Here is a 15,786-nt window from a genome sequence, read left to right as displayed (position 1 = left end):
AAACAGAGAAACAAAAACATTAAAATGTCTTTTCAATCGTGGCCTAGTGCAGAATCTTCATCAGTGATTCTAAAATGCAAACTGTCAAACTAATTGTGAGTGAAAGCAGTTGAACATTTAAAGTTTAAGGATGTTTGGTTCCAGCTCAGTTCCTGCAACAACAACAACAACAACAACAACAACAGAGTGTCATCATGTCTCCAATGAATGGATTTGATGTTAATCATCATCAAAGACAGTACATCACATGACTAACTGATAAAACATAACTCACAGATATTTATACTTTGGTTAAAGTGAGAGAAGTTGAGATGCAGTGTTCAAACTGTAATCACAATGAAACAAAGAGAGAATCAAAAACTGTGTTTATTCAATCGTGGCCTAGTGCAGAATCTCCATTAGTGATTCTAAAATGCAAACTGTCAAACTAATTGTTAGTGAAAGCATGAGTAGTTGAACATTTAAAGTTTTAGGTTTGACTCCAGCGTTAGAAGCAGAGATTAAAGTGATGCATGTCTCCCATCATCATCAAAGATAGTACATCACATGACTAACTGATATGAATTTGATATCTGAAGACAAAAGATGCCCCACTGGAGTAACGTTGTGGCTCTTTGGTGTCTGGTAGCTGCTGCAGTGATTCATCTCCACCAAAGGTTTGAGGAAACAGCTGGACAGCAGCATCAGTTCTCTCCAGATGTTGTTACTCCTGCAGTGGAGGATTCACATCAACATTAATGCTTCTATCAGCTCTCAGATAATCTTCACAGATATCATTCTTCACTGCATCCACTGACAACCTGAAACTCATGAATCTGATCTATGAATTCACACTTTAGTTTGATGTATCATGTGACTTTCTGACGGGTCCTGTGATGTCACATCTCAATATTCATTAAAACAAGTTTTGTTAATGAACATTTATGGTGCAAAATAGAATAAAATATTGAAGCCACAGCATCTTTATTTGAGTTCACTATTCTCCTCTAAATCTTTACTGGAAAGCTGCAAAGACAGAGTAACAAATAGAAAAGGACCTGGAATTATTAGTGGTCATATTATACAGTAAATATATGTTTGATTTTAGTCCAAAATAATTTTAATCAGTATTACATTAAAACCTCAGTGTCAGCTGTTTCCTGTAACTATACTGGATCACTTGACTGAGAAATTCTGCCAAATCAGACAAACAGTTTTTTAACAAAGACAGACTTTCAGTATATTTATGAGAGTATTATATCAGTATACTGTAGCTAGTTTCAGGAGGAGTAACAGAGAGATTCTTCATACAGTATCTGCACAGTGTTGATGACATGATGAAATACTCACTGTGATCAGTTAAGAGCTGCATCTCTGACCTCAGAAATTTCAAAGGATGATGAGTCTGAAGCTATAAAAGAAAAACAAGGTGTCAGTAATTCAATTCAAACGATTAACTGCATTTATTTGTACAGAGAGAGAGAGAGATAAACTGACATAATACTCACAGTTTGCAGGACTGAATCCTGAAATACAGATGAGAGATTACATTACTTCAAAATGTAAAATGTCAGAATTTATGAAAGCAAACAAAGAAAACACTAATAAATGTTTATAGAAACATTGTATTAATTTAACTGATTTCTGCTTTTCAAGCTACTGAACATCAGCCAGGTTACACTGTTATTTGTAGTTAAAATGACTTGATGATGAGTAAAAGTATGTTTGTCTCTCACCATTATCTCTCTTTCTCCAGATGAAGACTCCAGTGATGCAGACTGCCAGGAGCAGCAGCAGTCCTACAACACCTCCAATAACAGGACCAGCAGGGAACTCTGAGGGAGAAACTGGAACCAGAACAAAACATTCACAGTGCATCAAGGGCATGCCAATGCATTTTTGGTATTTTCACCTATAATAATGTATGATAATCATACATCATTATTGATGATCACGTTTCTTATTTTCATCCCCTTAAAACACAGGACTTTCCCGTCGTGACACACAGACAGTTTGGGAATCCTGTGAGAGTTTTCTGCTGAGGAAACTTATTATTGTCCAGGATGTGCAGAGTTGTTAATATGAGTACAGCAGCTCAATTATACTGCCAAAAGCAGATGATGTCTCTTTCTAGGTGAAATTAATGTTACTGGACATGTTGATGTGATAGTTTAATTTGGCATCACAATAATTCATACAATGATCATCTGCAGGTGAAAACCACCTTAGTGCTTCAGACCTCTGTGTGTCCATCCTGTGTCTATGTTGTATCTGTTCCCTGTCTTTGTTGTATTACACCTTTTGTGTCTTTGTTATTGTAATACTAAAGCTTTGTTCTTTATGTTTTTCATCCTGTCATCTTTGAGTTGATCACCCTGTCCTCCCTGAAAGCTCTTGCTCTCTCCTGCATGGTCACATGTTTCCTCAGATCAGCAACAGTTCTAGTTTGTTCTTACTGTTTAATAAATCTAATTTTCACATACAAACAGTAGATTGTCTTGTGAGTAATCCCATGACAGTGTAATAAATAAAATACAAGTAAAGTAAAAATGTGGTCTAGCATTTTGCATGTTGTGTTTTTTTTTTCTGAAATGATGTTTTATGTTTAATTTGGTTAGATTTGTGACAGACCTGTGCTCCTAATCATTTGCTGGCACACCACTAGATTTGAACTGTTTTTTGTTGCATTCACTAAAGTAATTTTTAGTAGGTCATGTGCATAATGTAACAAGTAAGAAACAATATTTATTTGAATGAGCAGAACATCAGTTTTGTTTGTTAACCCTGTAATTAACTAACCTTCAGCTCCAGAAAGTCAAGATTGTTTCAAACTCATTCAAATTGTAAAATCAGAGCTCAGGCTTAACATCTTCTAAATGTTCATGGCAAATTACATGTATACATTAAATAAACACTGTAAAGTCAGTATTCCAGTCTTACCCCAGTTGGTTCTGATCACTTTTTTGTCCAGTTTGGTGACGATGTCGTTCTTTGCACCAGAGAGATGAAACACACATTCGTACCTCCTCCGGTCTTCAGGTGTGACTGATGAAAGGTTCAGGTCAACACTCATCTGGAAGGATCCATCATGGTTGGGGAGGATCTCTCCATGTTCCACGTCCTCATGAAGTTCCTCTCCATCTTTCCTCCAGAACATCATGGCTCTGTGAGGGTAGAAACCTGTAGCGTGGCAGCTGACTGGAGAGGAGGGAGTCTTCTGGAGGAGAGACACTGAGGGAAGGTCTGGAGAGATAAATGGTGAGGGGTGTGGGAGGGAGGTTAGAAACAGAAGAGGCATTTAAATATTGTTGTGTCCATGAAACTACATCAGGTCATATGATTCTACCTGTTCTCAGCAGAGAGCTCTTCCCAAGGTTCAAATATCTCTTCATAAACTCAGGGCACTGCTGGGTGAGGAAGTAGTTCCACCTTTCATTGAGAGCTCTTTCTCTGTCCCACTTGTGTTTGGTGATGACAGCTTGTGGTTTTGGTGCGATCCATGTCAGTGTCTTCAGGTCAAATACTATGAAGTCTTCTCCATCATAACCAAACTGAACAAACCCATTAACCTCTCCAGTCTCATCATCCCATTCACAGCCGTTCATCTTCTGGAAGATGTGGACACCTGAGAGAGAGACAGAGAGCAGAGTGAGATCCCACAGAGGGTTACAGGTGGCTGCAGCCTATGTGAGGCTGCATTTTAGAAAATGTCAGGGAACATGTGGAAGAGTCACCTCTTCATTGCAAGACCAACACACAGAAATACACAAACTGACATCAAGGGGTCAAACGTTCCAACCAAAATGTACTTGACCTGCAGTTTTGAAGCATCCAGATCAAACCAAACATGACAAGAAGGGCAACACACACACACACACACACACACACACACACACACACACACACACACACACACACACACACACACACACACAACAGCAAGGCCATGATTCAAATGTTGAACCCTTTTGCTCAGTTTTTCAGTGAATTCAGCACATAGCTACCAGGGAAACTATATATAATATTAATATTGACGACCCATTTTGAAAGAGTCCCTCACATTACATGGCTGGTAATAGAGGGAGAGATATGAGTGAAGAATATATGCACATTTAGGAAACTGTGTATGTGTTTGAACATGTAAACATGTATGTTTATAATGGAACTATATCTGTTTGCTATTTGACAAAAGACACAACTTTACATTTTTACAGTATTTTTACTTACCTTCAGTTTGGTTCAGTTGCTGCTTCAAAATGTCAATGTGAGCTCTGTATTTATATTGGTTTAATAAACACTCCTGAGTGTACCACTCCAAGTGCTGTGGATCATCTTCTACCAGTTTCTTTGCCCAGTCCTGTTTGGGTTCTGCTGTGTTACTGATGCTGTCACAGTAACCCGCTGGAACTTCATCAACCAACCCAACAACCACAAAATCTGGGAAGTTTTTGACTCCAGAGGATGTTGTGAAAAAAAACTTCAGCGAGTGTTTCACTGTAAGAGAAAGAAGTTTTAAGGGTTTTTAAGTTCATTTTTTATAATCATGCATTTATCTATACTTGTGATAATAACATTTAATTACATTCAATATTTTGCCCAGCATGAAACCTCAGACACACAAAGTTAGTGATGAGCTGGTGATGAAAGTAGAACATCTACCAACCTAAGAGCCAGATATTATACTTGGAATGATTGAGACTAAACAAAAGCTAAAAGGAGAGTGAATATTGACCTTCCATTGGCCAGGCAGCCAAAAACACAACTCAAAACACAAATGAATGCTGGATATGTTAATAGGTAATTTTTGTTGGCACATTTGCCATAATGACTAAGACAGCTTTATTAACCTTACTGATCATCATTTTATATAAGGTTAGTAATGACTACATATACATTCAAGTGTAAATCTAATCAAAATGTAAATCTTCATATAAATATCTGTACACTGATATGAGATTCCTGAAAGTGGAACAACATATGGTGAGCAAAGCATATGAATTACAACTATTTATCAGTGTTTTCTCTAATTTGCCTTATTTTGCTTGAATAATGAAAAATATCTTAATCTGTAGAAATTTTGTTATTTTATTATATTATTTAATTTGATTAATTACATTTTAAAAAAAATCTGATCTGTGTTTAGTTAGTCTGGTGGAAAAAAACAAAACAACATTGTACAAAACTGATAAAATAATTTTAGAAATGTGACTTTGGTGAATAATGTTCAATGACATCAGTATCAAAAACCTCAAACCAAGAGGGAACAAAAGCAAACTAAATCAGGCATAGGTCAGTGATGATTACAAGATAAAGAACTCATAATTGCAAAATAGTTTTCTGATGAATTCATATTAACCAGATATTTCCTCTCAATAATGAGGTAAATATCTTCAACATAATATAGCTATTAGTTATACATTTAATCCTACTATAGGAGATGCTACATTATTATGAGAACAAATTATTTGAAGAAAATATCTCTCCAGTTTTTTCTGCTCTTAATGCAATGTGCCTCCATACCAATCAATATAATTTATTGACTTGAATCAATAATTAATCAGCAGTGAACAGACATGTCAAAATCTGAGGTATGTTAAGCTCTGCAGTAAATGTACAGTTATATTTAAAAGAGATACTGCAATATGATAAATATTTGTGAAATTGTGCTTTACTACATGATGCTGGTACATTAAGCTGCAGTTAATAGTCTAAGTGAGAATCATTACACTTAATGAAAGACCAACATCATCTGAAGCAGAAGGTCATACTCAAGTATCTCCTCTTGTGTCACATAGACTCCACACATGCAGTTATTAAAGTGTTAATACATTTTTTTTAGACAGGTTTGGAATATCTGTAGTTTTAAAATACACTGAAATGTGGACTAGCCCATGATTTACGCCTTGGCTTATAGTTTTCACATTATTATGTTATAAGTTAATGTTGTATTCCTGTCTTGCAACACTCTTGTAATCTACAGTACAGCACTGGCCATTAGAAGGTGTAAATGTAATGAGAATATTACTTTGAAATCACAGTTACAGTCACAAAGGTCTTCTTATGAAACATTAAATTCATTGGTGTCATTCACTGTGTATTTAAAACAAATCCAGATACAGAATGTAAAGACTCCTTTATTAAAGTAATACTTGAGGTATGTGCTTTGAGGTTTCAACTTAATTCTTGTTCTGTGAATAATTGTATTATTATAACATATTATATCATATTAGGCCTAGATTATATTATACTGCAGTACAGAATCTATAATCTGAGTTTACAGCATGAGTAAACATTTGTTACAGTTTTATTTATTATATTTAAATTAATTTCAATGAATGACACTGTTCAATAAAGTCAAAGGAAATAATCCGACACACAGCCAGATGTTAACAACATACAGAACATCAGTACTGTCCAGAAACTGTTATTTCTGCAAAACCCCAAATATATTCAGCTTCAGTGACACCTGAACGGCATTATTGGTTAGATTCATAGATTAATTTAACATGTTTCAGACCTGAATTAATCTCATTAATAGCTGTATTTCATTGGACATCTCAATAGTTTATGTAACAGATATGAGAGAGAAGTAAAAGTAGAGAATACAGTACTAGTCAGAAGTTTGGACACACTTTCTCATTCAAGAGAATGGGAAGACCTCTCACAAGTTACACTTGTTAAAACCACAAAAATATGAACTAGCAGTGAATAGACATGTTTAAATCTGAAGTATGTTGATCTCTGCAGTAAATGTGCAGTTTATGAATAGGGTGCAATTATATTTTAAAATATAAATATAACTGCTGAAATAGAAGTTACATAACTATTCAAAAAAGATTATTCAGTTACCTGGAGATACAACATGGCAAAAGAGAAGCAACAACATGAAATCCTTCATCTTGATTTGATACAGACATTAAAAAACACTGTGATGAAAGAAAGACTGTTAACAGTGTGAACAGTCAAATGAAATGACCAATAGAAATTATAAATAGCTGTGCATCATGTGTTACCAGGAGGAGTAGATTCAATATCTGACTGGCTGATCAGATTCAACAGGAAAATGCAGGAAATGTGTTTTTTTGTTTTGTTATTTACAAGAACTTTAATAGCATGTAGTGACATGAGCAGCTGTTTAAAGTCATATAACACAATTTATTCAATGAGGCAGTTTAAAGTGTTTTATAACCTGACTGTGGGGGAGGAAGTGGTGATGGTGGAAATGCTCTGGCAGCTGTTTCTCTGTGGTGACCTCACAGCTGAGACATTTCAGAGTTATGTTGCTCTCTAGTGGTAAAATAGGGAAATACACACTCAGAGTCACAAGGTTCAGTGTACTCCTTCATTAACAAATGAAAATTTGCGGTATGTGTGTGTGTGTGTGTGTGTGTGTGTGTGTGTGTGTGTGTGTGTGTGTGTGTGTGTGTGTTTGCAGTATTGTAAACTTTTTCTTTTATCTTCACACATTTTGACAACTGATATGTTTTTTTTAAAGTAAGCTTCTGCTTTCCAGGTATCAGGGACAATCTTCACTAGAGTGTTTCCCAAAACTTGGTACAAAACCTTTAACCCTACTTATCTGAACATTTGAGGTAAACACAGGTATGATGTAACAGGAAGACTTCTTAAGCAGGTTTTCAGGAGAATTTTATTTATTAATTGATGGTAAATATAAATATTATTAGAACAAATAAGAACAAGAATGACACTAAAAATGTTGCAGCTGCTCTAGACAAAATGAAGTTCACCAAAAAATCATGTTTTTTTACATTCATCAATAAATAGATGATCAATTAACAATTCATAATTAATCTTTAACTTGTAGATGATGTAAAGACAAACTTTAACTGAAGTGAACACATTTAGCCAAAAACAGATCACATGACCTTAGAGAAGACGTAAACTGTCATGTAGACAAATCAATTTTTCCATTTTTGCAATATGAAATAAAGTGCATCAGTCAGTACCACAGATAAAACCCTCATTAATCCTCTAACACCAATAATCTGAGCATTAACAATAATGTTACAATGACATTAACATTTATCATCCGCATGACAAATACAGGACATGTGAAGATGACAAATGTATAAGATACAAATATAAGCTCTAAGAAGTGTTATTGTTTTAATATGTGAGTTTCAATGAAAGGAGGAGTGTCTAAATATTCAAAAATCTATTTGTAATCTAATTATTAGTGAGAACATGAGTAGTTGAGCATTTAAAGTTTTAGGTTTGACTCCAGTGTTAGAAGCAGAGAATAAAGTGCTGCATGTCTCCCATCATCATCAAGGACAGTACATCATATGACTAACTGACATGAATTTGATATCTGAAGACAAAAGATGCCCCACTGGAGTAACGTTGTGGCTCTCCTGCATGGTCACATGTTTCCTCAGATCAGCAACAGTTCTATTTTATTCTTACTGTTTAATAAATCTAATTTTCACATACAAACAGTAGATTGTCTTGTGAGTAACCCCATGACAGTGCAATAAATAAAATACAAGTAAAGTAAAAAATGTGGTCTAGCATTTTGCATGTTGTATTTCTTTTTTCTGATTTTATGTTTTATGTTTAATTTGGTTAGATTTGTGACAGACCTGTGCTCCTAATCATTTGCTGGCACACGCTAGATTTGAACTGTTTTTTGTTGCATTCACTAAAGTAATTTTTAGTAGGTCATGTGCATAATGTAACAAGTAAGAAACAATATTTATTTGAATGAGCAGAACAGCAGTTTTGTTTGTTAACCCTGTAATTAACTAACCTTCAGTTCCAGAAAGTGAAGATTGTTTTGAACTCATTCAAATTGTAAAATCAGAGCTCAGGTTTAACATCTTCTAAATGTTCATGGCAAATTACATGTATATGTTTAACAAAAAAAACATAGTAAAGTCAGTATTCCAGTCTTACCCCAGTTGGTTCTGATCACTGCTTTGTCCAGTTTGGTGATGATGTCGTTCTTTGCACCAGAGAGATGAAACACACATTCGTACCTCCTCCAGTCTTCAGGTGTGACTGATGAAAGGTTCAGGTCAACACTCATCTGGAAGGATCCATCATGGTTGGGGAGGATCTCTCCGTGTTCCACGTCCTCATGAAGTTCCTCTCCATCTTTCCTCCAGAACATCATGGCTCTGGTAGGGTGGAAACCTGTAGCGTGGCAGCTGACTGGAGAGGAGGGAGTCTTCTGGAGGAGAGACACTGAGGGAAGGTCTGAAGAGATAAATGGTGAGGGGTGTGGGAGGGAGGTTAGAAACAGAAGAGGCATTTAAATATTGTTGTGTCCATGAAAATACATCAGGTCATGTGATTCTACCTGTTCTCAGCAGAGAGCTCTTCCCAAGGTCCAAATATCTCTTCATAAACTGAGGGCACTGCTGGGTGATGAAGTAGGTTGACCTTTCATTGAGAGCTCTATCTCTGTCCCACTTGTGTTTGGTGATGACAGCTTGTGGTTTTGGAGCGATCCATGTCAGTGTCTTCAGGTCAAATGCTAAGAAGTCTTCTCCATCATAACCAAACTGAACAAAACCATTAACCTCTCCAGTCTCATCATCCCATTCACAGCTGCTCATCCTCTGGAAGATGTGGACACCTGAGAGAGAGACAGAGTGCAGAATGAGATCCCACAGACGGTTACAGGTGGCTGGAGCCTATGTGAGGCTGCATTTTAGAAAATGTCAAGGAACATGTGGAAGAGTCACCTCTTCATTGCAAGACCAACACACAGAAATACACAAACTGACATCAAGAGGTCAAACTTTCCAACCAAAACATACTTGACCTGCAGTTTTTAAGCATCCAGATCAAACCAAACATGACAAGAAGGGCAACACACACAAACACACACACACACACACACACACAGACACACACACACACACACACACACACAGACACACGCACACACATGCACACACATGCACACACACACACACACGCACGCACGCACACACATGCACACACGCACACACACACGCACACACAAGCATACATGCACACACACATGCACACGCATGCACACACGCACGCATACACACACGCACACACACGCACACACGCACACACACACAGACACACGCACGCACACACACATACACACATGCACACACACACACACATGCACACATGCACACACACATGCACACACACATGCACACGCATGCACACACGCATGCATACACACACGCACACACACACACACACACACACACACACACACACACACACACACACACACACACACACACGCACACGCACATGCACATGCACACACACGCACGCATACACATTACATGGCTGGTAATAGAGGGAGAGATATGAGTGAAGAATATATGCACATTTAGTAAACTGTGTTTGTGTTTGGACATGTAAACATGTGTGTTTATAATGCAACTATATCTGTTTGCTATTTGACAAAAAACACAACTTTACATTTTTACAGTATTTTTACTTACCTTCAGTTTGGTTCAGTTGCTGCTTCAAAATGTCAATTTGAGCTTTGTCGTCATATTGGTGTAATAAACACCTCTGAGTGTACCACTCCATGTGTTGTGGATCATCTTCAAACATTTTTTGTGTCCAGTCCTGTTTGCCTTCTACTGTCTTACTGATGCTGTCACAGTAACCTGCTGGAACTTCCTCAACCATCCCAACAACCACAAAATCTGGGAAGTTTTTGACTCCAGAGGACGTTGTGAAGAAATACTTCAGTGAGTGCTTCCCTGTAAGAGAAAGAAGTTTTAAGGGTTTTTAAGTTCATTTTTTTATAATCATGCATTTATCTATACTTGTGATAATAACATTTAATTACATTCAATATTTTGTCATGAAACCTCAAACACACAAAGTAAGTGATGAGCTGGTGATGAAAGTAGAACATCTACCAACCTAAGAGCCAGATATTATACTTGGAATGATTGAGACTAAACAAAAGCTAAAAGGAGAGTGAATATTGACCTTCCATTGGCCAGGCAGCCAAAAACACAACTCAAAACACAAATGAATGCTGGATATGTTAATAGGCAATTTTTGTTGGCATATTTGCCATAATGACTAAGACAGCTTTATTAACCTTACTGATCATCATTTTATATAAGGTTAATAATGACTACATATACATTCAAGTGTAAATCTAATCAAAATGTTAAATCTTGATATAAATATCTGTACACTGCTATGAGATTCCTGAAAGTGGAACAACATATGGTGAGCAAAGCATATGAATTACAACTATTTATCAGTGTTTTCTCTAATTTGCCTTATTTTGCTTGAATAATGAAAAATATCTTAATCTGTAGAAATTTTGTTATTTTATTATATTATTTAATTTGATTAATTACATTTTAAAAAAATCTGATCTGTGTTTAGTCAGTCTGGTGGAAAAAAACAAAACAACATTGTACAAAACTAATAAAATAATTTCAGAAATGTGACTTTGGTGAATAATGTTCAATGACATCAGTATCAAAAACCTCAAACCAAGAGGGAACAAAAGCCAACTAAATCAGGCCTAGGTCAGTGATGATTACAAGATAAAGACCTCATAATTGCAAAATAGTTTTCTGATGAATTCATATTAAGCAGATACTTCCTCTCAATGATGAGGTAAACATCTTCAACATAATATAGCTATTAGTTATACATTTAATCCTACTATAGGAGATGCTACAATATTATGAGAACAAATTATTTGAAGAAAATATCTCTCCAGTTTTTTCTGCTCTTAATGCAATGTGCCTCCATACTAATCAATATAATTTATTGACTTTAATCAATAATTAATCAGCAGTGAACAGACATGTCAAAATCTGAGGTATGTTAAGCTCTGCAGTAAATATACAGTTATATTTAAAAGAGATACTGCAATATGATAAAAATTTGTGAAATTGTGTTTTACTACATGATGCTGGTACATTAAGCTGCAGTTAATAGTCTAAGTGAGAATCATTACACTTAATGAAAGACCAACATCATGTGAAGTAGAAGGTCATACTCAAGTATCTCCTCTTGTGTCACATAGACTCCACACATGCAGTTATTAAAGTGTTAATACATTTTTTTTAGACAGATTTGGAATATCTGTAGTTTTAAAATACACTGAAACGTGGACTAGCCCATGATTTACGCCTTGGCTTATAGTTTTCACATTATTATGTTATAAGTTAATGTTGTATTCCTGTCTTGCAACACTCTTGTAATCTACAGTACAGCACTGGCCATTAGAAGGTGTAAATGTAATGAGAATATTACTTTGAAATCACAGTTACAGTCACAAAGGTCTTCTTATGAAACATTAAATTCATTGGTGTCATTCACTGTGTATTTAAAACAAATCCAGATACAGAATGTAAAGACTCCTTTATCAAAGTAATACTTGAGGTATGTGCTTTGAGGTTTCAACTTAATTCTTGTTCTGGGAATAATTATATTATTATAACATATTATATCATATTAGGTCTAGATTATATTATACTGCAGTACAGAATCTATAATCTGAGTTTACAGCATGAGTAAACATTTGTTACGGTTTTATTTTTTATATTTAAATTCATTTCAATGAATGACACTGTTCAATAAAGTCAAAGATAATAATCCGACACACAGCCAGATGTTAACAACATACAGAACATCAGTACTGTACAGAAACTGTTTCTGCAAAACCCCAAATATATTCAGCTTCAGTGACACCTGAACGGCATTATTGGTTAGATTCATAGATTAATTTAACATGTTTCAGATCTGAATTAATCTCATTAATAGCTGCATTTCATTGGACATCTCAATACTTTATGTAACAGATATGAGAGAGAAGTAAAAGTAGAGAATACAGTACTAGTCAGAAGTTTGGACACACTTTCTAATTCAAGAGAATGGGAAGACCTCTCACAAGTTACACTTGTTAAAACCACAAAAAAATGAACTAGCAGTGAATAGAAATGTTTAAATCTGAAGTATGTTGATCTCTGCAGTAAATGTGCAGTTTATGAATAGGGTGCAATTATATTTTAAAATATAAATATAACTGCTGAAATAGAAGTTACATAACTATTCAAAAAAGATTATTCAGTTACCTGGAGATGCAACATGGCAAAAGAGAAGCAACAACATGAAATCCTTCATCTTGATTTGATACAGACATTAAAAAACACTGTGATGAAAGAAAGACTGTTAACAGTGTGAACAGTCAAATGAAATGACCAATAGAAATTATAAATAGCTGTGCATCATGTGTTACCAGGAGGAGTAAATTCAATATCTGACTGGCTGATCAGATTCAACAGGAAAATGCAGGAAATGTGTTTTTTTGTTTTGTTATTTACAAGAACTTTAATAGCATGTAGTGACATGAGCAGCTGTTTAAAGTCATATAACACAATTTATTCAATGAGGCAGTTTAAAGTGTTTTATAACCCGACTGTGGGGGAGGAAGTGGTGATGATGGAAATGCTCTAGCAGCTGTTTCTCTGTGGTGACCTCACAGCTGAGACATTTCAGAGTTATGTTGCCCTCTAGTGGTAAAATAGGGAAATACACACTCACACACAGTCACAAGGTTCAGTGTACTCCTTCATTAACAAATGAAAATTTGCGGTATGTGTGTGTGTGTGTGTGTGTGTGTGTGTGTTTGCAGTATTGTAAACTTTTTCTTTTATCTTCACACATTTTGACAACTGATATTTTTTTTATAGTAAGCTCATGCTTTTCAGATATCAGGAACAAGCTTCACTAGAGTGTTTCCCAAAACTTGGAAGAAAACCTTTAAGCCTACACATCTGAACATTTGAGGTAAACACAGGTATGATGTAACGGGAAGACTTCTTAAGCAGGTTTTCAGGAGAATTTTATTTATTAATTGAAGGTAAATATAAATACTATTAGAACAAATAAGAACAAAAATGACACTAGAAAATGTTGCAGCTGCTCTAGACAAAATGAAGTTCACCAAAATATCATGTTTTACATTCACCAATAAATAGATGATCAATTAACAATTCATAATTAATCTTTAACTTGTAGATGATGTAAAGACAAACTTTAACTGCAGTGAACACATTTAGCCAAAAACAGATCACATGACCTTAGAGAAGACGTAAACTGTCATGTAGACAAATCAATTTTTCCATTTTTGCAATATGAAATAAAGTGCATCAGTCAGTACCACAGATAAAACCCTCATTAATCCTCTAACACCAATAATCTGAGCATTAACAATAATGTTACAATGACGTTAACATTTATCATCTGCATGACAAATACAGGACGTGAAGATAGCAAATGTATAAGATACAAATATAAGCTCTAAGAAGTGTTATTGCTTTAATATGTGAGTTTCAATGAAAAGAGGAGTATCTAAATATTCAAAAATGTATTTATGTTGTGTAAAATTGTGGAAACATTTACAAGTTTATGTGTAAAAAGAGTTACAGGTGTAACTTGGACTGGAGGAGCAATGTGTGTTGGAAGACTAAAACATAAGTCACACATAAGTAGTTGAACATTAAAAGTTTTAGGTTTGAGTCTTTGAATATATATGCATTGCATAGACTAACATTTAATGTGACTGCACACACACACACACACACACACACACACACACATAACATTATTGTTTTTAAAAGAGGACAGCTATAAGGATACACTCACTAATGCTTGTTAAAGCTCAAAAACAGGTGCAAGTTAACCCACATTGCACATGACTAACTAATATGAATTTGATATCTGAAGACAAAAGATGCCCCACTGGAGTAACGTTGTGGCTCTTTGGTGTCTGGTAGCTGCTGCAGTGATTCATCTCCACCAAAGGTTTGAGGAAACAGCTGGACAGCAGCATCAGTTCTCTCCAGATGTTGTTACTCCTGCAGTGGAGGATTCACATCAACATTAATGCTTCTATCAGCTCTCAGATAATCTTCACAGATATCATTCTTCACTGCATCCACTGACGACCTGAAACTCATAAATCTGATCTATGAATTCACACTTTAGTTTGATGCATCATGTGACTTTCTGACGGGTCCTGTGATGTCACATCTCAATATTCATTAAAACAAGTTTTGTTAATGAACATTTATGGTGCAAAATAGAATAAAATATTGAAGCCACAGCATCTTTATTTGAGTTCACTATTCTCCTCTAAATGTTTACTAGAAAGCTGCAAAGACAGAGTAACAAATAGAAAAGGACCTGGAATTATTAGTGGTCATATTATACAGTATTTGATTTCATATTATATGCAATATGTTTGATTTTGGTCCAGAATGTAAAACGTTCAATCAGTATCCCATTAAAACCTCAGTGTCAGCTGTTTCCTGTAACTATACTGGATCACTTGACTGAGAAATTCTGCCAAATCAGACAAACAGTTTTTTAATAAAGACAGACTTTCAGTATATTTATGAGAGTATTATATCAGTATACTGTAGCTAGTTTCAGGAGGAGCAACAGAGAGATTCTTCATACAGTATCTGCACAGTGTTGATGACATGATGAACTACTCACTGTGATCAGTTAAGAGCTGCATCTTTGACTGAAGATGGATCAGAGGATGACGAGTCTGAAGCTATAAAAGAAAAGCAGTTTAAATTTAAAGTGTTTAATTTAAACTATACACTGCATTTATCTGTACATAGAGAGAGAGAGATAAACTGACATAATACTCACAGTTTGCAGGCCTGAATCCTGAAATACAGATGAGAGATTACAATACTTCAAAATTTAAAATGTCAGAATTTATGAAAGCAAACAAAGAAAACACTAATAAATGTTTTATAGAAACACTGTATTAATTCCACTGATTTC

At 35.3% G+C, this 15,786-nt stretch overlaps 2 protein-coding genes across 4 annotated transcripts in view; both read right to left on the bottom strand.

Moving 5' to 3' along the window:
- Positions 1-689: 689 nt before the first annotated feature.
- Positions 690-13,153, bottom strand: LOC121913616 (major histocompatibility complex class I-related gene protein-like). 2 transcript variants are annotated; one of them, XM_042436346.1, is made up of 8 exons: positions 13,059-13,153; positions 10,443-10,709; positions 9,302-9,580; positions 8,896-9,198; positions 1,716-1,814; positions 1,488-1,505; positions 1,330-1,390; positions 690-709 (listed from the first exon to the last, which is right to left on the bottom strand). In XM_042436346.1, exons 1-7 carry the CDS (start codon positions 13,105-13,107, stop codon positions 1,335-1,337), a joined length of 1,071 nt encoding a protein of 356 aa, XP_042292280.1. In that variant the 5' UTR covers positions 13,108-13,153; the 3' UTR covers positions 690-709; positions 1,330-1,334. The 2 variants fall into 2 exon arrangements, with proteins under 2 accessions (XP_042292280.1, XP_042292279.1); XM_042436345.1 differs by having other exon boundaries at positions 1,716-1,826; positions 13,059-13,150.
- A 1,534-nt stretch (positions 13,154-14,687) lies between these two features.
- The window catches only part of LOC121913610 (major histocompatibility complex class I-related gene protein-like), a 6,130-nt gene continuing 5,031 nt past the window's right edge, over positions 14,688-15,786 (bottom strand). For both annotated transcript variants that reach the window (XM_042436328.1, XM_042436330.1), the window contains exons 6-8: positions 15,649-15,666; positions 15,487-15,547; positions 14,688-14,843 (exon numbers count right to left, since the gene is read on the bottom strand). In XM_042436328.1, coding sequence (XP_042292262.1) covers positions 15,492-15,547; positions 15,649-15,666 — 74 coding nt within the window. In that variant the 3' untranslated portion in view covers positions 14,688-14,843; positions 15,487-15,491. The remainder of the gene's footprint in view (positions 14,844-15,486; positions 15,548-15,648; positions 15,667-15,786) is intronic.

The sequence above is a fragment of the Thunnus maccoyii genome, chromosome 15 (assembly GCF_910596095.1).
Source record: "Thunnus maccoyii chromosome 15, fThuMac1.1, whole genome shotgun sequence".
NCBI lineage: Eukaryota > Metazoa > Chordata > Actinopteri > Scombriformes > Scombridae > Thunnus > Thunnus maccoyii.
Note: the sequence above shows the minus strand (reverse complement) of the source record. Positions and strands in the feature narration are given on the sequence as shown.